At 39.1% G+C, this 22,247-nt stretch overlaps 1 protein-coding gene across 3 annotated transcripts in view; it reads right to left on the reverse strand.

The window, feature by feature from the left end:
* Positions 1-2,557: 2,557 nt before the first annotated feature.
* The window catches only part of DAPP1 (dual adaptor of phosphotyrosine and 3-phosphoinositides 1), a 44,620-nt gene continuing 24,930 nt past the window's right edge, over positions 2,558-22,247 (reverse strand). For 2 of the 3 annotated variants that reach the window (XM_089527085.1, XM_089527086.1), the window contains exons 3-9: positions 19,815-19,948; positions 13,815-13,945; positions 10,304-10,351; positions 8,442-8,504; positions 7,065-7,150; positions 5,635-5,722; positions 2,558-3,849 (exon numbers count right to left, since the gene is read on the reverse strand). In XM_089527085.1, coding sequence (XP_089383211.1) covers positions 3,799-3,849; positions 5,635-5,722; positions 7,065-7,150; positions 8,442-8,504; positions 10,304-10,351; positions 13,815-13,945; positions 19,815-19,948 — 601 coding nt within the window. In that variant the 3' untranslated portion in view covers positions 2,558-3,798. The remainder of the gene's footprint in view (positions 3,850-5,634; positions 5,723-7,064; positions 7,151-8,441; positions 8,505-10,303; positions 10,352-13,814; positions 13,946-19,814; positions 19,949-22,247) is intronic. The other variant, XM_089527087.1, reaches the window with a different exon arrangement.

Consider the following 22,247-nt stretch of genomic DNA (forward strand, 5'->3'; position numbering starts at 1 on the left):
TGTGTAGCTTAATCATTGCAAGAAAGGGATCAGTCTTGTAAATGAGTATAACTCACACTGTGCTTTTAAAATATAGATTCGGGTAAGGTTAATGTGTTGGGGAGACAAATTAAACACAGTAATTGTGAAAATATGTTAATAGAATGCCATTGGCAAAAACATAAGAAGTAAAATTATGGTTTGAGTCTGAACATGATTTCCTTAAACTGGAAAGAAACAAAATTGATAGAATGAAGCAGTTGTCTTGTACTTCCTCATGAATTAATTCAGTATTATTTTAAGGTCACTACAGGGAGAGTTCTTGATGAATGTGGATCATGATAAATGAGTTTCAGTATAAGGGCAATTGCCTAAGAACAGATATCTGCCCATGAAATTCATACTTCTATAAAAATTAGTATAAAGTAAGATATAACTAGATCCGTGAGCTTGAACCTGTTGCATCTGTCTGGGAAATGACTAGAAGTTTGAAGTCACTAGTGTGTGCATTGTGGAAAAATATGCATTTAGCCATATCAAATTAACTATATATGTTTTATATATACATCTCTACAATGCTATTTTACATATACATCGGCACAAAAATACTGCAGGTGACTTACGTGGGTGTAAATCCAAATCAAGCCTATATATTGTATTGATTTATTTGATTTATATACTGCTTTTCTCTCCAAATGGGACTTAAAAGCAGCTTACATTGTACTGCCAGTGCAGACAGCAGAATTCAGCTCTGTTATGAACATTGACACCCCCCTGCCCCCTTACATTACTGTCCTGGTGCTAGGAATGAGAAAGTGGTGGGTATGGAAACCAGAGAGTAATTAGCTGTCAAGCCCAGATTAAGGTGGCTGGGGCCCTGGAGCTACTCTAGGTTCCATCCTGAAATGAAAACCAGTGTCATTTTGATTGTTGAAGGGGAAATGGGACCTTGAAGGCCAGGAGTCTCAGTGTTTTACGTTGAGAAAGTTCCCTTTCCTAACACAGTTTAAAGCTTCTGCCTGTCATGGGGATGCATGCAATAAAGCCTTGGGTCCCAGTTTGTGAGAAAGGAAAGCAGAAGTTAAATACATAAATGAATACATTGAAACATCTGTTGCCCCCACCCAAGTTTCAGTCTTCCATGGAGACTGAGCCACAATAGTTAAGATTAAGATTGCCAACTTTTTGTTATTGACCTTGTTCCTATGATATTAACAGCAACATGAAACAGCCTTTGTTTCCCATTCTAAGGAAAGCTTTCTCTTATATCCCTGTGTAAGAACTCATTATGAAAAGTTTCCCCAACAAAGCCACACATGTCCATTTGCTGTTAAAGTCACAGAATCAGCCTATGTAAGAAGTGGGCAGCCTTAAGGCTTATTTTTGCCGAAATCAAAATGTGCCATGTACCTTGTCAAAGGGTTCTCTTCTTGCTCTGTGCACTCTGCCATTTTGTTTTCCTTTCTCTCTTCCCTCCCTCTGTAATTTCCCACACACATACTCTTGTACTCTTCTTCCATTCCCAATAACCCTTAGCTAGATGCAAAATGATAACTTGAAGCCCCAGAGGCAGTCTTCATTGTTGTGAGTCTAGCTGTAGGGACATATCCAGATGCTCCACACTCTCCAGTGGCCAATAAACAGCTATTTCATTGGAAAGGAGCATGTGACAAGTTGGTGTTAAGGGCAGTGGGGTTCCTTGTGTAATGGGGGTGTTCAATTGCTCCCTCCACAATGGCCTAAAAAGGACAGGATTAGCACAAAGCCAGTTTTAATGTTTATGAAGCTGTCCAACACATGCCTGAAACTTCTGTCACCAGACTACAGTAGATGAGAAATTACCCTGTGTGGTTTGTGTCATACTTAAAAGAGTATGAAATCCATGAAGTTTAGTCATAACTAATTTCATGGACGACTCCTGAAGAATGAAAATATCTGGATAAAGCACATTTTACTTAATTACAGCTCCAGGAACATGGTTTTTGATGTGTTGGTATTTAAAAAAAAAATGGAAAGAGAAAATCAGATGTGTAAGGCATGACAAAATTGTGATTTAGGAAATGATACCGATTTGTTTTCAGATGATAAACTGCATACGTTTTAAATTTCAATAAAATATTATTTGGAATAAAGAAAACACTGCATGGTTGTATGTAAGTTTGTGTAGCTTAGTACAGGTCCCCAACTAACTATGAGTGGTGTGAACAGCTTAAACTAGAATTCTGTACCTGATTATCTGGGAGAAAGCCACATGGAACTTAGCAAATAGACATGCATATAGTCACACTGCTGCTCCAGGGGTTTTAAGTGTTCCACCCAAAAGTCACTTCTGGTTTATAAGAGGCAGCGAGACTAGCTCAATGCTTTTTGGAAATTCTAAAAATGTAAAGAAATGCTACTAAGCATTTGAGAACTAAGTTTTTAAGACATCAACCCCATGGACAAGATTCTAATATGTATCAGGAGCCACCTTCAGCCCCTTCCCACCCCCCACCCCGCCCCCCATTGTAAAGCCTGAAAATGCTTGTATTACACCATCCTATCAAAGAAAAAATCTATTTTAATTGTTTTCTATTTATTAGAAAGTATACAGTAAAAGTACAAAATGCATAACACAGTTCTTTCCAAAACATCTGCAAATTCCTTCCATTAAGTGGTCCTATTGTATATACACACTTCAGCTCACTGTACTTACATTTTGAAATGTTCTTCTACAAAGACAGAGCCATATTAAATACTAAACACAATAAAATATTGTCTTCACAAAGGTTTTTAAAAATACAAAATAAACTCTTAACTACTATGATAGAGCATCTAACAGTTGTCTTGTTTCATGGGGCAATTAGATGAGTGTTCTTAATACTCCTAGTAATCATACCCACTCACCTACAGATGGAGGATATTTGCTGAGTGCATACTGGCAACTATTTGCTGTCAAGTGCTTTCATAATATTTCAAACTCAAGAGTTGTGACTTTCTATACCTTAACACTGCCCTATAAAGCTGTGTGGGAAAGATTTGGAGTTACTGGCACATAATAGTATGCCCCACATGTACAGTAACACAAACCCATACTTTATTTTGGATCTCTCATAAGCATCTGTTTGGCTACCATGAGGAACAAGAGGCTAACTAAATAAGACTTTGGTCTGATCCAGCAGGGCTCCTCTTAAGATCCAGCAAGGGAGGTACCTGACATTTTTTCTATGTTTATGCTTGCTTACAATTTCGAAAATGGCTGGAAGCATGCACACAAGTTGCCAAGTCTGTAATATCTTCATTGAGTGGCTCCTGCTATAAAAATATCCAAACTCCTTAAGCCAACCATGGGATTTGGAATTCATTCAGTTCTGCAGATGCATTAAAATGGCTCATACAGTAGGATCTGGTGTGTCACTGCAAAACTGGAATATACAAGAACTGCTGCTTGTGGTCACTGTGAACAAAAATTGTCACACTGAGATATACAGATGACCCATGGCTAGAATAAGTTTAAAATAGGGTTAAATAAATGAACAGGGCACAGGACTTCTTGAGTGTCTATTAGCTAAAAATGGAAAATCCATCTTCAAAGCTGGTTATCTCCAGATTAACAGATAATGAGAAGGAACAAGAATGCCACCTCCACCTTGCTCATGAGTTTTGCAGTAGGATGCATATGGTCTATGTTGGTGGGTGTGCTGGAGAAAGATTGCTGGACTGCATGCATTTCTCATTTGAACTGGCACAGGTATTCTTTTGTCCTTCATGATGGGTTTCATCACGCATTGGTATGAATCAACATAGGTCTCTGTGTGGTCTGAATTGATACAGAAATAGCTACAGACTGAGAGTAGCATCACGCTGGCGTGCTTTTCTCCTTATCTGTGACTAGACAAAGAATAAGGTGGGAGAAATATATTGTTTAATTAACAGAAAGGTGAAGAAAAAGGAAAAGGCACTATGTTGGTAAAAGCAACACTATGTTACTGCTTTTTTTATTTAGCTGGAGTAGCTTCGATCTGCCAGAGAAGGAAGTGTAAGGAACATAAGGTATGGAAGGGTAAGGTACAGAAATACTTTTAATTAATTAATTAAGGTTGTGTGCAGTAAAAAAAACCAGCTTCTGCAAACCAGGACTGGAATACACTAAGGCAGTTACAAATGTATAACCATTGTAGTTCTGTAGTGTTGTTGTATCTCCTGGCCTGACCCCCCAATCCCCACTTAATGGCTACCAGCTGCTGGGAGCAATAGGGATCTGCCCTGTCAATCAAGCATCCCATCCTCTGAGCGATCTCCACTGCATCAAGCAGAAGCAGGATTCCTATTGCAATTCCCCCTTTCACTGCAGATTGCTTAGAGGAGGAGGATGGAAATGCCAGTCAAATATTTCCCAATTGATGAGAACAACACACACATACACAGACCCTCACAGTGGCTGCTTCTGGGTTAGTAAGGAATGTGGGACTTTCATAATCTCCATGTATCCCCTAAATCAATGAGATCCTAAAAATGAAAAAGTCACAAATGTGTAACTCTATGTTACATATTTGTAACTGCCTTAGTAGGTAGACTTTTTTTCCCCAAGCAGGACCAAACAGATGCTTTAGTGCTTCTTGCACTTTTGCTGTGTCATGCAACAGTCATCTGAAACTGTTTGTTATTTGACATTTTACTCTCATGATCTGGCAGAGATTTCTCCAAACTAACAGCCCTCCAAATATTTTGACTACAAGGCTCCCATCATCTCTAACCATTGCCCACACTGCTTGCGATAATGAGAGTTATGCACTTCCCACAGGTATGTGGCTGGCTGTGGCAGGAACAGTGTGTGGGACTAGACTGGCTTTGAAACTGATCTAACATGGATCTTCACAGGCAGTGAACACCCCTGGAGGGTACTCCAACTAAGCCACATGCTCTTTACCAAATGAATTTATCCAAAGGCAGGGACACTTAGACTTGCCACAGTTGAGCTGCCATGCCCTTCGTTCTCCTACTGAGTCACCCCCCCACCTCTTCCACCCACCTCAGTTGGTATGGACCCCCTTTCTTTCTGCAATTTCAGTGTAGTGGCATTCCCTCTGACACCTCAATAGAACAGTAACAGATTATGGCTGCAACGCCAATAGCAGGTTGGGGAACAAAAAATCAGAGTTCTATCCTCTCAATTTTAACTCCTTGACACTGCAGAAACAGTTACAAATGGATAAGGAAACCAGAGGTGTCCTGCTGTGTGCACAGGGGCACTAATCCAAGGAAGAAAATGTGTTGGCCTTCAAAAGCTGCCACACTAAAGAATTAATGCAGTTTGACACCACTTTCACTGGCATGACTCCATCCTATGAAATTCTGGGATTTGTAGTTTATTGTGGCACCAGAGCTCCCTGACAGAGAAGGATAAATATCTCACAAAACTACAAATCCCAAAATTCCATAGCATTGAGCCATGGCAGTTAAAGCAGTGTCAAACTGCATTAATTCTGCATTGTAGATGCAGCCTGGTTTATAATCTCGCAACTATTGAGCAAGATGTCAGTCTTTTTGAAGTACTTTTAAAGGCTAGCATGAAACTAAAAAGGAAATTCAGTCCTGCCCATTGTCACCATAACTTTGCCTGTTATCATAAAAATACCTAATGATAACACCTCTGTGGAATATATGTTGCCTTACCAGCTTCCATTGTAATATCTTGATCCATTCATCTGCTTCTACTCCAGTCTTTGCATACACATAGTATGTCCTCAGTGGGAATACTAAGCTGCGAAAAAGCATAAATATATAAAGACTAGGTACAACAAACATAAGCAGAAATAATTGTTGCCAACACAAGTGTTTTATGTTACCAAAGACAAATTGAACAAAGAAAGAATTAGCTTGTCAAGAAGGGGAAAGGTATTTGATAAGCATGCATTTTACTCTATCATCATTCTGTTCCATCATCCAAGTCATTTATAAATACTGTATGATGAACAATGTTGGGTCCAGGACAGATCCCTGAGGTGCCCTTCTCTCTCCTGGATGAAGAAGAACCATTGGTGGGAACTCTCTGGATTTGGTCTGTCAACCAATTACAAATCTATCTAATAGGAGTGCTGCCAACCCCACAGTTTACCAAGGATGCATTCAAACTAAAGAATTGTAGTGATGGTAGACTGTCAATGAATGCCTGGTGCTACAAGCTATATTTTAAAGGAAGGAACTGGCAGAACCACCTCTGAGTATTCCTTGCCTAAGAAAATCCTATGAAATTCATGTGGTTGCCATAGGTCAACAGGAGACTTGAAGGCAACATACGGAATGGGATAAATATAATTAAGATCTAGCAAGGCACTTTCAAGATCCATCAACAGGAATTTTATAATTTGATAAAATTCTATATATTAAACAAAGGCACAACAAACATGTAACTCAAGATGTATGAATTGGAAAGAACAGCCTTCTCCAAACTGGTGTCCTCCAAATTGTTGTTGTTGTTGTTGTGTGCGTTCAGGTATGGCAATCCTAAGGTGACCCTGTCATGAGGGTTTTCATGGCAAAATCTGTACTGAGGGGTTTTTGCCTTTGCCTTTGCCTTCCTCTGAGGCTGAGAGTGTGTGACTTGCCCAAGGTCACCTACTAGGTTTCCATACCTGAGTAAGGATTCAAACCCTGGTCTCCAGAGTCATAGTCCAACATTCAAACCATTATGCTACACTGGCTCAGATCCCTCCAAATATGCTGGACTACAAACCACAATGTTTGCAGCCAGCATGCCTTTGCTGTTAGAGTTTGAAGTGTAACAGATCTGCAGAGAAACAGGTTTGAGAAGGCTTACCCAGAAAGCAAGAAAGATAGAACAAAGTCAGGGAGGAGATGAAGAAATAACTGGGTTTTCCTGTTAGGAAACAGGAGAAGGTATCTCTCTGGACTTTGTAAAAGTAGTTCATTTATGTTGTTGGGGTAGTGCCATAGGCAGAACTTGGAAAGGTTGTATTGGACGTTCACTGGGATGCCTTTGGAAGAGGCAAAAAAGTGGTTTTATACATGATGGTTCAGGAATATTCAGACACTTCCGAAAGAAGAAGAAAAAACCCCAAGGTTTTATTTAAGCTTAAACTTACCAAAAACAATTAACTTTATCTTGTGAATAGTCAAACTGTACGGCCGAACATTCTGTTAAGTCAAGTGCTCTGATTGGCTCTGTGGACTTGAAAATAAGTTTATTTTTTAAACAATTATTCTGGGTTTATTTAAATGAGAAAGAATGCCCCCCCCCAAAAAAAAAACAACAACATTCCAGATAATGAACAAGTTTGGGCTACATCTCTCAGAATTCTCTGACTAGCAGGGGTTGGGGAATTGTAGAAGGTATAGTCCAAAAACGTATTTGTTCCAGGCTCTGAGCAGGAGCACTCAGAGGAGAGCTTCCCATTATTGTTCTAATGTATAGAATGCCTGGAGACCCTTTGGCCTTCCAGATGGTTTGGCCAAATTCCCACAATGGGAATGACTCCCTACCCCTGCATCTGGACAAGCAGATGTGGAGAAGGTGGTCCTAGCATGGTCCAGTTCCATGAAGAGTTTAAAACTACTTTCAAGAATGCCCAGAAAAAAGGTTGGAAGAAGGAGTTGTCCCAAGGTTCCGAGTGTAAAAACCTTTTAATGAGAGATGTGCTTCTAAAGAAATGAATAATTGTCTGGAGCCCAAGAAGGCTCTCTACCGGAGAGTTTGACAGCGGAAGACCATCTTCTCTCTTTCTTTTGCTGATCCCAATGTAAGAGTGTATGCAGGTCTGGTCTACCCATATAATAAATGGAATGGGAATAAGATGATAATGTCCTGAAGTGGTAGAATGGAGTGTCCTACTTCACAGTGCAAGTGGACAGAGATGTCATATTTTAGAATGTTCTCCAATGTAAAAAAAAAGTTTTGCAAGTACAAAACTGTAATAGCAATGAGAGGTTCACTGATGAACAATTTGCTTTACTTTTATCCACTCCAGCTGAAATGGAATATTCCATTCTAGCACCTAATTCTTCAGCATGCATATAATCCATACTTCTAACTTGGGCTGTTATAAAAGAATGTGGTGAAGATGAAAAGAGATGAGTAAGAAATACTGTCAGGGAGAAAACCTCACAGCAGCCATCTTTCTTGTCCCATAATAATAAACTGTACTCCCTTCATGGCTTTAAATTAGTTCTCTCTTGAACATACTCCAACATATAATAGAGAAGTCATGCCTACATCTCTAACATATTACCAATATCAAGTGAAGTGACAAACCATGGAAATGCATTACTGTTACTTCCATAAGAATAATGACAGACTGACTGGGAACCAGGACTGAACTGGGAGCAGGAAAAAAAAATGTATTAACACAACCCAGTGGCTTTCCTTTGGGCCAATAGGTTCTGGAGGATCTCACTGATCAGGTTAACATACAGCAGAGTTAAATAATTAAAAACACATGTCCAAGTCCAACTTGCTGGCTCACCGTCTGGTCTTTATAGTATTTCAGTTCATTCCTGTGCAGTGTAAACCACCTAGTTTTCCAGTTCTGAAAGATGAAAGGGAAAGAAATGTAATACAAAGATAAAATTAGATATGGAAAAGGGCATTGATCAACAGTTCTTTTCTCTTCCTCATTCTTAGAAGCATAGAATCATGGATTTGGAAGAGGCCTCAAGGGCCATTATGCCCATTCCCCTGCCATGCAGAAACACACAATCAAAGCATCCCTGACAGATGGCCATCCAACCTCTGTTTAAAAACCTCCAAAGAAGGAGACTCTGCCACTCTCTAAGGGAGTGTGTTCCACTGTCAAACAACTCTTACTGGCAGGGAGTTCCTCCTAATGTTGAGGTGGAATCTCTTTTCCTGTACTCTTGTTCTCCTGCCTTCTATAAGGGTATGTCCATATTCATGCAAGGTTCATATACCACAGTAGATAATTTTTGATCACCCAGATTTTGATGAACCCCTACTCACATGATCCCTAACAATTGGCCAGGCTAGGGGTAGCAGAAAATGGAATTCATTGACATCTGAAGGACTATGGATTTCCCCCATCCCAAAGTGTACAAGAGTAAGTATTTCAATAGATAGAGAAACTGTTCAGTGTCTCATACAGTCCTGCTGATGTACTAGTTTCTATATGTCCAGGCAAATTTCTGAAATTTTAAACTGAAGACAAGGAAATCAGGAAATGGGAGAAAGGAGTGAAAGTAGTTGTGGTATGCTGGGCGCATATTTTATGAAGGAGAATAAAAAAGAGGCAGGTTTCAAAATGATACACATTTCAATGGAAGCCTTTCTCAGGAAAGAAAGAATTCAGTTGAGAAATTTCTACTAAGGCAATTTTTCACAGTGAGAATCACATCATATTGGCACATGAGCAGAAAATCCACCTGAAGCTGTTCCTGCTCCTATTAAATGCTTATACACTTGTTTGTCATTGGGCACACCCAGAATCAGCAGCCTCATAAAACTGCATCACACTGCCTAATGAAAGGGTCTCCCCAGTACCTCTTGCATACAAGGGCCTAAATCCTCTTGTTGCTACTGCCTAGAGTAGACCCATGGAATCAGTTTAGATTTATCTATGTATTGATTCACTGTTCAACAATTGAGTCATTTGATCTATTTCAGCTGGGACTAAGCAACAGGATTCTAGCAAAGGTGTACATCAGTATTTTAGACCAGAAAGTGTCAATTTCTAATGGTCTTGGGGATCTACTGTGAGCTCCAGCAGCCCCACCTCAAAAATGGGGTGGAGTGGGGAGAAAATAAACACTGGAATTAGCTTTTGGTTCTATTTTTCAACTTTTGGTGGGTTTGGAGGACTTGTGATTGTCCCAGGAGTGGCTGTTATGAATTTAATCATGGTACAAATTCTTCAAACCACACCAAAAGTTAAAACACACATACACACATACACACTGTGATATTCTGGAATCCTCCCAGGAGAGAGTGAATGCTGTTTCTGCCTAAATAAATTCAGCCCAGTGGAAGAACACAAGCAGCCTGTTTGCCATACGTTGCTCATCCCTGTTTAAGACCTATTTTCCCTCATAGATTCTATCTATCTTTCTATTTGTCTATCTATCAATCTGTTAAAATGTATGCTTCGGCCTGTTAAAATGTATGCTTTTAGACAGGTCTATGTATATATACTCTCCTCCTTTGGGGGTTTTAAAGTAGAGGCTGGATGCCTATCCCTCAGGAAAGCTTTAGTCATTCAGGTTTCATTCAGGAAATATATAAATATTTCTAGACCTGTCCAGAAACATGTGTTTTAACAGTATGACTTTACAATTTTTTTAAAAAGGAGGCAAAAAAGGCACAAGCGTTTCTTACCTTGACTATTCTGCCTTGTTTTGTTAGGTAGCCTTCTTTTGTGCCTAACTGTAAGGAAAGAGATTAAAAATTATTCACTAGTGTTAAGAGAAGATGGGGGAGTTGAAAGACAAGCAAATCTTCCTTTTGATAATGAGTCATTCCACCTCAATATTGCTAACAAAACAAAACATACTTGGAAGTGATTTTGCAGCTCATGAAGGACATTGATTTTGTCCTTATCTCTAGGTCACTGAATTCCCTGCCAAGAACATGGGCCCTGCCTTCACCTGAGATAAACATGCAAAGTAATTCCATTGGTAAAATGGAAATCTTCCTGCATCATATATTAAAGGGAGTGCTTGTTATATTCTGGGAATAAATGATGTCTAAAGACATAATGGGTCAAACTGAGCACCACATGACTTGCAACAGTGTGCTCTTTGTCCATTATGCATGTGCAGCAATGGAGCACTAACTGCTGAAATAGGCTTTGCTGTTCAACCTCATTAAGTATGTAAGATGGGAACAAACTACAGAAGGAAGAGACACGCAAGCTGGTTTATTTCAAAGGTTTTTGGGGGAATTCTTGTTCCCCTAAAAACAACTGTATTTATGTTTGTCTGCTACCTGCCCACAAAAGGCTGCTCTAGTCACCAGGAGACTTTGATTCGAGTGGATAGAAAGATAATATTTGTTGACTCCACCAGCTCTCTGCAGTCCACTATTAACCTCCACAGGTGAACCTGAATCTGCTCTGGATTATTTTGAGGTTTCATATTCAGAGGCTGAAATGCTATGCGGTTGAGTGGAGCATAAGGGTTTCACATGCGGGACTCTATACCCTCCAACCATCCTGATTCGGAAGGGGTAGTCCCAATTAAACCTCTGTCTTTTTCAGATTCTTTTTAAAATGGTCCAGTTTCTCTCTCCTCCCACTTCCCTCCTTATTACTCAGTTTACTTCAATTGCTGCAAGCTGAGTTCAAAGTGCAAATGTAGTTTGCAATTAATTAACTCAGCAAAAGGGAGAGGAGAGGAAAAAGGAGAAATCTTGCCCTTCCCAATAGAGTAAGTCAAAGGCAAACTGCTGCAGTCTCTCCTAGTTTTTCTGTCTTCCTCATTAATAACTTTTGCTGTCTTGACTACACTCTAATGTTGCTTTGCCACACATGTCCCATTTTTCATCTTTAAAATGTTGGAGGCTATTGACCTCTGGTATCAGCCCCAGGACCAACTGATGCATTGTAACAGACCCAACCACTTTCCATTCCATTGCTGGAGAAGGTGAGAAGGGGAATCAAACTGAGGATACAGAATAATAGTTTCATACAGCTGGAAGGAGCCACAATGACCATCTAGTTCAACTCCTTGCCATGCAGGAATGCACAGCTAAAGCATTTCTAAGAGATGGCAATCCAATCTCTGCTTAAAAACTTCCAAAGAAGGGGAGTTCACCAACCTCCAATGCAGTCTATTCCAAGAATTCTTACAATATAACTCTTCTTCAAAATGGTTTACATTCTCATCTTGGGACATCTTCCATCAAGATCCACTGGGGCCCTCTGGAGGTCTCAGAAGATGATGTCACTGATCCACACGGTATTGTGTGTATCACTAACAAGGTGGTGGCCATAGTGTGATACAAAAAATAGCAAAGAAGAAACTAACAATATGTTAACACTCTGTTACAATAATATCACAAAGGAATGAAACCACAACTCAACCATTATCAACAATGACCATAGTCCGAAAAACCCACAAAAAACTAATGATCATAGTATTACCATATATACTCGACTATAAGTCGACCTCATGTTTAAGTCAAGAGCAGGTTTTGGGGCCAAAATAATGGATTTTGATATGACCCGTGGTTAAGTCATGGGTAAAATTTAGGAGCATGTAACAAAGGATCTAAAGGATGAAGCAAAGGAAGAAGTTACAGAATTCCAACAGGCATAACTGTTTGTGTTCACACTAAAAGCTGAATGGATAATAGAGTAAAGGGGGATCAGTGCTTCCAGGACAGATTATACTCATGCCTTTCACCAAGGGGTGGTTCCTTTTTTTTATAAGACTTAAAGTACAGTACTTACATTGATCCGTGGATCAGTCGACTTGGGTTTTTGGGGTCAATTTTTTGACTAAAATTTCTAGACTTATACATGAGTATATACAGTATGTAATACTAGAGGAATACAAAACATGTAATACAAAATACAGTAGAGAACCATGTATTCCAATTAACTATATGGATGGAATAGAGCATACAAACAATTGATATGAGATGGCTGGATGGCCATCTGTCGGGGATAATAAATAATAATAAAATAAAAGCTTTATTTTTAGCCCACCTTTCCTGGGATCAAGGCGGGTCACAATAGCCAAAAACACAATACAATCAATATACAACAAAATTAAAATACAGAAAATACAAAATCTTACAACATCTTACCACAGTTAAAATCCAGCTAAAAAGTTTTCCAACTAGCACAAAATTGCAAAAACAATGAGGAGAGAGAAGGGGGGACATGGAATGTTAGGGGTAAGCCTGCTGGAACAAAAAAGTTTTAAGCCCCTTTTTGAAGTGTTCCAGGGAGGTGGCCGAGCGGAGCTCATCCAGAAGCGAGTTCCAGAGGATGGGGCCCGAGATAGAAGAGGCCCTCTGAGTGGTGGTAGAATATCTTGCCTCTGGGACACATAACAATTGCTTCCCAGCAGATGTGAGTGTGCGGGGCGGAATGTATGGGGAGAGGCGGTCCTCCAAGTACCCTGGGCCCAAGCCATATAGGGCTTTATAGGATGCTTTGATTGTGAGTTCCTTCATGGCAGGGGTTGGACTGGATGGCCCTTGAGGTCTCCTCCAACTCTATGATTCTATGGTTCAACAACACTGAAGGTCAGAAAAAACCTATACCATTATTGTGAGCCTTATATCCTGGAGATAAGTAACTGTTCCTGTAGTAAATAATCCAGTGAAATCAGATCCTGTGGAAACTATGCCCACGGTGCTTCCTCTGGTCTTCACAACCTCTGTTCCAGCAACATGATTTCCATAAGGTCTAATATCCATCTACTACCTTCAGTTTCCACGAACTATATTGCTGCACTATTACAACCACCATGGAATTTACTATTGTTTATTAGAATATATAGTTCTCTACTGTACTTTGTATTATGTATCCTGTGTTCTGTAGTATTACTACAATGTGGTTATATACATAATAATGTGGTCATTGTTGATAATGGTTGAGTTGTGGTTTCATTCCTTCAGGACACTGTTGTAATAAAGTGTTATTACTTTCTCCCTAGCTATTTTTTGTGTTTTCTGTGAAACCCTCCTGTTGTGTGTTTTCTGGACATAGTATGATTCCAGTTTTAAGAGTTTATTTTTTACCACAGTTCTGAAATTTCTGTGATACTTCTCCTCTAAAGATTTCATGCCAGCCCCAGTTAAATCCTATTCCCACATGAAAAGGTTCATCAACTCCAACCAGTGCTCAACCCAACTAACAAAAGAGCAGACAACTCACCGAGGGTGCATTGGGGATGAGGTCAGTTTCTGTTTTTCCTGTTTGCATTGCTGTGTGAACTCGCACAGATTCGTAAATGGAAGGTTCTTCCACTTTTCTGGGGTACGGGTGCTTCAGTACAATCAGAGTGCCTATATGAAGAGAAATGGTAAGCGATTCACAGAGAAGTACATTTAGCCCTTCCATGCAAAGAGTAAGCACCCAAAAGAATATGGAAAGCAAATGGCCAATGAACCAAAAAGTTCCAACTATAGTTCATGCAAACCACATCTTCTCACCCTTGAAAAGGAATATTTATTAAAATATCAGCACATCACATGGAGTAAAAAACCTGGCTATTTTTTATAAAAATCATTTTTAATTCAAAATGTTATCAAAAAATAAACAATTACAAACAATAAACATTCAGTGTTATATTTCTATCCTGCCTGTTTCCCAGTTCAGAATGCAAGGTGGCTGGCAAGAATTAAAACAAACATACTTAAAAATTACTACAAAAGTTTAAAAAGTATTTAAACAACTGTATCAATAAAAATTATAACCATTTAAAAATCATTTAAAAGAAAACAGCAAATAAACAATAAAGCACATGATGCAAAGCCGAGTCCCCTTAAGCAATCAGCCTTGAAAGGCCTTTGTTGTTGTGTGTCTTTAGGTTGTTTCCAATTTATGATGATCATAAAGTCAATGTATCATGGGGTTTTCATAGTAAGATTTGTTGCCTCTGTTTCTTAGGCTGAGAGAGTGTGACTTGCCCAAGGTCACCCAATGGGCTTCGACAGCCGAACATGGATTTGAACCCTGTTCTCCTGGAATCCTAGTCCAACACACAAAACCAGTGGGGGTTGAATGGGGCCCACACATTCAAACTTTAGCTCAAAATGCTTGAGATTAAACCTGTGGCCATGTGCATGTACTTTACCACTGAATTATGGTCCCTCTCTTAATGGCTCAATGGGAAGTTGAATCTTAATGTTCTGCCCTATCTAGTACTTTACTTGCACACTGGATGGACAGGTCACAAATAAGATACCCATCTTTAACTGCTTATTATTCTGGTTACTTGTGATCAGGTGATTGCATCATGTACAATTCAGCATGATTTAGTGCTATTGCATCAATAAGTAAATCTTTTCAGCTTTCCATTTCTTTCTCTCTTTGCTAGACTCTCCTGTACTTATTTTATTTTATTGTTGATACTTAGGTGGTTGAACAAATGATCTTAAATCTATATACATGCTTAATTTCCTGAGAAGTACACAGATTTTCATGATTTACAACCAACAACTTATTTTCAGAGTCTTGTATCTGCAAAATGCATAGAAAAATATCCAGCCTATAATATACACACCCAATATGTTCTCTCCAAATCTGTATGAGGCTGAGGGAGAAAGTCACACTGTACTAGGTGACATAAGTTAACACAATATTTAATTGAATCCAGAGTTCCCACGGACTAGGTCTGCACAAACTTTGTCTCATCTCAGTTGCAATATTATGTGTCTCCATACCATATCTTGGGACCAACTTTAACATTAACAGCATCCTCACAGATTATTTTATGAGATGAATTTCCCAGTTTCTTCTGAATCTCAGGTGTTACTGCTACAAGTACTGACCTGGATGGGCATCTGTTGGACACATCCTTCATCCTTTCTTACTCACTGTTCCATACTACTAGAATTGTCTCCCTGAACATTTGCAGACTGCTCTGCTCCTTTCCTCTTTGTTTTTAAATCCCAGTTGAAAATGTTCTTGTTTTCTAAAACATTTGGCAATTTAGTTTAATTTTGTTTTATCATCCTGTATATTTGTCACTTTCTTTACTTTTGGTATTATATCTGGATAATATGCTTTATGATTGTATTATATAGTATTTTATTTGCATTAGTCAATCCTTCCCATGTGTGCACACATGTATATATTTTAGCAGTAGATGTCACAGCCTTTTAATGATACATGTGCAAGTTATAGTAGTAATCACAAGAAAAATGATTAGGAGGAGAAGCTGGTGGTGATATTTATAAAGAAGCAGACTCACTGTTATATTAACCATTCTGGCTCAAGATCCCTCCAAAACCTAGAAACAGCATTGATCTTGAGGTGTCACACAGATTGTCTGCTTTTTCTCTGTCACCTCTTAAAATATTGCCATCTCAAGCTAGTTGGGTTAGCTGAGCAGTTAGTCTGGTCCAGTCAGTGACCTATAAATGTGGTGCAGTCTTGAGTCAGCCATGTTCACAACTTTGTGTTAATCATAGTTGTTTACAAATGTATTTTATTATTTCTCATTGTGTTCCTATTTATGATTAAACAAAGGCTGGGAACAAGCCACTCTCTTAGCAGGAGTATGGCCTGCAAAGGGGGTGTATGTGTGACCTTCTGCTAGTCAATAAGAGAGCTTTGGGGATTCTAGCAGGACAAAGGGAGGATTACATTACATCCATTAAGCCAGTTTTTAATCTCCCAGGCTTTGTAGTGTTTTGGCCACTTGTGTACAAAACCAGCAATTATTTATCTCCAGTGTCAATGTTCATTTCCTGTGCATTGCTTCATATAGAAAAGCAACATGGAAGTGCATAAGTTCATAGGTATTGTGAGGTTTAACACCTCTTTTCTAGCTAGTGGCACTGTCCGTTTTAGCACATGAAAGGAGTTTCACAGAGCTAGCAGAATCTGATTTGGGAGTTGGAAAGCCAGTGGGTGACCCTATCATTCAACACTACAGATCAGATTCACTGGTATCATATAGCATCAGCCCCCTTAACTGTTAACGGATGTAACAGATGGCAGGAAAGGTGGTGGTGGAAAGGAAGGGAAGGGAAAGAACTACAATAGCATGGAAAGCTCATCATATATAATAAAAATAAGCTAACAATAAACTGTAGGGTTCCAAAATAATCTATGCTTAGGAGGCAAAACATGGAGAAAAATCTCTGTGCTTTCCACTAGAACAAAGAGGTGTTGTGAAAGACCAAGGCAATCTCTGTAAAACTGTGACAGAAGATGGTTCAGGTGGATTATGCCTGTAGTTCTGAGGAGTAGAGGGAATTATTTGACTTTGTTATCTTCAATATCATCAATGAAGCTCAAGGTAATATCCATAAGGTGTCTTTAATTTGAAAATGTCAATTCTAGTTTAAAATGAATTATAACTAAAATCCACTCAAACAGTTCCACACAATTACAGATTCAATCAAAGAAAAAAAGCAAGGACTTGGTGGTCAATTTCTCTTCCTATACATTAACTCAAGAAGAACACTCATTAATGAATAAAGGCCTTTCCTTTGTACCCACCCCTAGTTATAATTCATTTCAAACTAGAATTGACATTTTCAAATTAATCAGACAACAAAAACTATGGTTCTTTTTTGGAGAACCTCCTAATGATAAAATATCCATAAGGTGGACAGTTGGCATCTCATCCAGAAAGTGACGAGGCTTGCTAACTCTCCCAACATCTGGTCTTATATTTCTGCCCTATTAATGTAATTGTTGCATAATTAGTTGATAATGGAAGCCTTTTCTTTCTTTTTCCCCTGGATTAATACCAAGTGGTGGTTGTCTATCAAAAAGCTCTGGGGCACTTCTTGTGTGCAATAACAAACCTATTTAGGAACTGCTTAACAACAGATCTCAGGTTTCAGAGTAGTGAGTCAGTTGGGGCCACTGCAATGTTGCCTTAACACTCATGTCAGGAAATAGATATGACAGTTCAAAGAGATTAAACCATTTCTGGCCTAGAGAGCAGTCATTTAAAAAACAAACAAAACAAAACCCTTGGCAAAAGCCTGTTGCCTTTCTTTGCAGTCCCTTTCTTTTCTAATCCATAATAAACTAGTTATATTTACATATTTCTTCATCCTTTAAAATTAACAATGTTAAAACTTAACTTCTTTACTGTAAGGACTGTTCTAGCAATGGAACAGACTGCCGGGGAGAACGGTGGACTCCCCCTTGGAGGTCTTTAAGCAAAAATTGAAAGGGCATCTTTCAGGAGTGCTGAAATTAGACAGTCTTGCATGGCAGGTTGTGGGACTAGAATGGATTTTGCAAACTCTTCCAACTCTAAGATTCTATAATGCTATGATTCTATAATTATTTATTGATAATGCACCACATGCAATAATGTTACTAATAGCAAATCATACCATGATGTTTCATTCCATTCATGACTCTCATTTTTAAAAAAATCCCTGAGAGTCGTACCAAAAGGTTCCAATGAAAGCACTCCTTCAGTGGCAAAAGGAAACATCTAATTCTTTTAAATAGTTACATGTATATTTTGTTTTTGTTCCTATAAGCTTAAGGTAATTTCCCACTTTATCTTCACAAAACTCTGTAGAGTACATTAGAGTGGGGGGAGAGAGAGAGAGAGAGAGAATGACTGGCCAAAAGTCATCCAGTGAATTTCATGGATCAGAAGGGACTTAAATTTGGATCTCCACCAAATACTAGGCCAGCACCCTAACCACTATGAGTCCCTCAACAAAGCATTAATTCTAGATGGGCTGGGGCTATTAATAGAGCCAAACTTGGGCTGCTGCCACACTGCAAAAATAAAGCAGTTTGACAGCAATTTAGCTTCATGCAATCTAGGATTTGTAATTTGGTGGGGCAGCAGAGCTGTCTGACAGGGAAGGCCAAACATCTCACAAAATTACAAACCCCAGAATTCCATAGCATTGGGTCATGGCAGTTAAAGTGGTGTCAAACTGCTTTATTTATGCATTGTGGATACATGCAAAAATTTTCACAAGAAGTCATTGATTTGGATCTCCTTACTTTCAATGTTTGATTCCAAAATTTATACAGTCGGCCCTTCGTTTTCATGGGGGATCCATTCCAGACACACACACACCCTGCAAAAATGGAGACTCATCTATGTTCAAGTGCCATAGGCTTGAATGGGGTGCTTGTGTGCAAGTGCGCACAGCGCCCGCCCGCAGGGGCACACTCCATTGAAAATAATGGAGGTTACCCCTCTGTGAATATTCAAGACTGCTGACCTCAAGTCCGTGAGAAAGGAGGGGTGACTGTACTTCATTAAAAAATATGTATTCTAAAAGGGAAATACGGTATGTCCAGCTGTTGTGTTGTTGTTGTGTGCCTTCAAGTAATTTCTGATTGATGGCGACCCTAAGGCAAACCTATCATGGGGTTTTCTTAGCAAGATTTGTTCAGAAGATGTTTTCCATGGCCTTCCCCCGAGGCTGAGAGCCTGTGACTTGCCCAAGGTCATCCAGTGGTTTTCATGGCTGAGCTGGGAATTGAACCCTGGTCTCCAGAGCTATGCTTTGCAAGTATGCCCTGATCTACTTCCAAATGCACCACACCTATTTTTACGTGAGAATGAAAGTACACAGAGAGAGCCATTCATTAATTTTCAAGATTACATGGAATTTGCCTGTATATAGGTTATTAAGGGTCTTCAAAGGAGTAAATGCTCTCAAAGAGTGACGTGGGAAGGAGCCCCATTATTTTAAAACTTTTGCTTGTATTGTTTTCCTCATCTCTGCTTAGTTATTCTGAGCAGAGCTAAAATTGTTTTATCACTTGAAGTGGGCACATGTCTTACTTCAAAAACTCTTTTATTTGACCTCCTTTTAATGGGAAGTGGCCTGCTCTCTGAAGTTCAAAAATTTTAAACATTTATACTTAATTTAGATGTTAAAATGTAATATATTGTGTAAGTCTATGGCAATTTGTTCTCTATTTCCCATCTATGAGTTTCCAGAATGCGAAATGTCTAGTCTGACATTTAATATATTACATTTAATACCAACGTACAGTAATATATCTAGCTAGGAAAGTGTGGCCTAATATAAAATAAAAGGAACTGCTATAGCCATATTCTAGAAGAGGGAGAAAGAATAAGAGTAGCATAATGGAGATACATGAGTGTGTAAAAATATTCACAGGTACAAAAGCAAAACTTGATAACTGTTTTAAAATGTCTGTGTGTGAATATAAATATATATAAAAACAAATGCTAGGTACCTGTCTCACTGCCAATCAAAGGCTGATTTGCAAAATGTTTGATCAGTTCTTTCAGGGTGGCAAATTCATTGAAGCCAAATTTGTATGATGACCCAGTGTACTCCACATGAAAATGTTTTACGGAATCTTTTGCTCTGAAACAAAAGAAAGAAAGCTGTTAGTGTATAAGATTATACACGTTCTACTTATTGTAGCACATTTTATAATGATGTCAATAGGCCTGGTAAACCATCAGAGAATTCTAATGTATTCATACTACAAGGTTATAGCAATTTGATAGCACTTGACATAGTTTCCCAGCAGGCACAGGCAAAAGCAAACTGCTTTAGCCTCTCCTACCTTGTATTTCCTTCCTCATTAGTAATTTTGCCATCTTGATTACACTTCAATGTGTCCCACTATTCATCTGAAAAATGTTGGAGAGTATGCTACAGTTCTGTTGTTATCAGTCAGTAACTATGATCTCCCTCTCCATCCTCCAACCAACTGCAAAAGCTTGTTACTGGTCCATATGTATCACTCTTGGCAGATAGATTTTCATTTTCTATTTTTTCCCATTCCTTCCATTCCCATGTTATAGAGCATTTGGGATAGATAATTATGGGTGCACTGCAGTCAGAGTGCCAAGATATATTGTTGAGAGACTGAGGATTTGGATAAAAAAAGAATTTAATAGTGCCAGAAGTACTCCTATAAATGCACAACTTTATTAGGGAAACTATAGGTGATACATCTTCATGGGAACCAATGACTTCTTGATATAACTAAATGGCCCAAGAAAATCAAGAAGACAAATCTGTATACCCTTCCACTCGATCAAGGGTTGTGACAAGCTAGCTGTGAGTGACAAGGAAACAGGTTTTGAGTGGGATAGTCTAAAAGAGGAAGAGGCAAAGGTAGCTTGCCAGGGAACTACACTGGCATAGACAGTGACAACTGGAAGAAAAAGGTTGCCTGTAGTGGTTGCCTGATGAAAAGTACAGCACTGGAGAAACAGAATGTTTAAAGCAGGTAGACTTTCTCTGCCTTTCCTCACAGCTGCTGTACACCTCCAGAAAAAGTGCAAGGCCATATTGTTAGCATAGTGCACCAACAAGATTCCAGCACAGAGAGTTCAGTTTTTGTATTTTTTAAGCTGACAGCATTATAAACAGGCTTAGAAATCTTATGAGGCATGGTGACTCTGGCCATCTGTTAGAATGTTTAACATATGCCCCTATTTATGTTCACATTCTCTGTTTGTAAATAGACCTATTTCTGTACTGCAGAAATAAAGCAGTTTGACACCACTTTAACTGCTGTGACTCTATACCACAGAATCTTGGGATTCGTAGTTTGGGGAAACACCAGAGCTAACTGACAGACCTGGCTGAATCCCTCACCAAACTACATATCTCAGGATTCCATAGCATGGAGCCATACAGTTAAAGTGGTGTCAAACTGCTTCATTTCCTCTAGTGTGGAAGAGGTGTTAAATATTACAGAATACTTATACATTCCCCAATGACCCCCTTTTAAACAGGAATGGGGAACTTAGGCCCTGTGACCAAATCTAGCTGTGTAGGTTTCCCCAGAAGTTTATAATCTCTTCTGGACAACACCACTGTCTGGTGTTTCCCCAGCTTTTGTACACTTTTTATTCCTAACCCAAAAATTTAAAACACCTCTCCTAGGGAATATTTTACTTGCATGAAGAGCTTTAAACAAAAATGTGCAGGTATTTTAGTCCCCCTTTTCATTTTCAACCCAGTCCACATCTAGGTGTAGACCCCATGAGCTCCTCTGAAACTTGGGTGAAAGACATTGTCACCCTTTTCCCGAAGGAAAGTCAACTCAGGCTACACCCATGGAATATACTGTCACTCAGACTCCATCCAAGCTGCAGAAATAATCCAGTTTGACACCACTTTAATTGCCATGGTTTGATGCTATGCAATTCTGGAAACTGTAGTTTTGTGAGATATTTAGTTCTCTGTCAGAGAGCTCTGGTGTCACAAATAATTAAAGTTCCCAGAACTGAATATGATCATTCTAAATAACCCAGAGCAGATTCATGTTTACCTATGGAAGTTAATAGCAGACTGTAGAGGGATGGCAGAGTCAACAAATTTTGCCTTTCCATGTACTGATTCAAAGCCCCCTGATGACTAGAGAAGCCTTTTGTGGGCAGATAGCAGACAGACATAAATATAATATTTTTTCTTTAAGTGGTTATTTTCTTGGTAGGACAACAGATTCCTCAAGAACCTTTGAAACAAACCAGTTAGCTTGCCACCTTCTTCAGTAGTCTGTCCCCATCTTACATTCCTTATGAGGTTGAACAACCAGGCCTATTTCAGCAGTTAGTCCCACATTGCTGCACATGCATAATGGACAAAGAGCACACTGTTTCAAGTCACATGGTGCTCAGTTTGACCCATTATGTCATTAGAC

This window comes from Sceloporus occidentalis, unplaced genomic scaffold (assembly GCF_023333645.1).
Source record: "Sceloporus occidentalis isolate IW3139 unplaced genomic scaffold, rSceOcc1.0.p SCAF_5, whole genome shotgun sequence".
Taxonomy (NCBI): domain Eukaryota; kingdom Metazoa; phylum Chordata; class Lepidosauria; order Squamata; family Phrynosomatidae; genus Sceloporus; species Sceloporus occidentalis.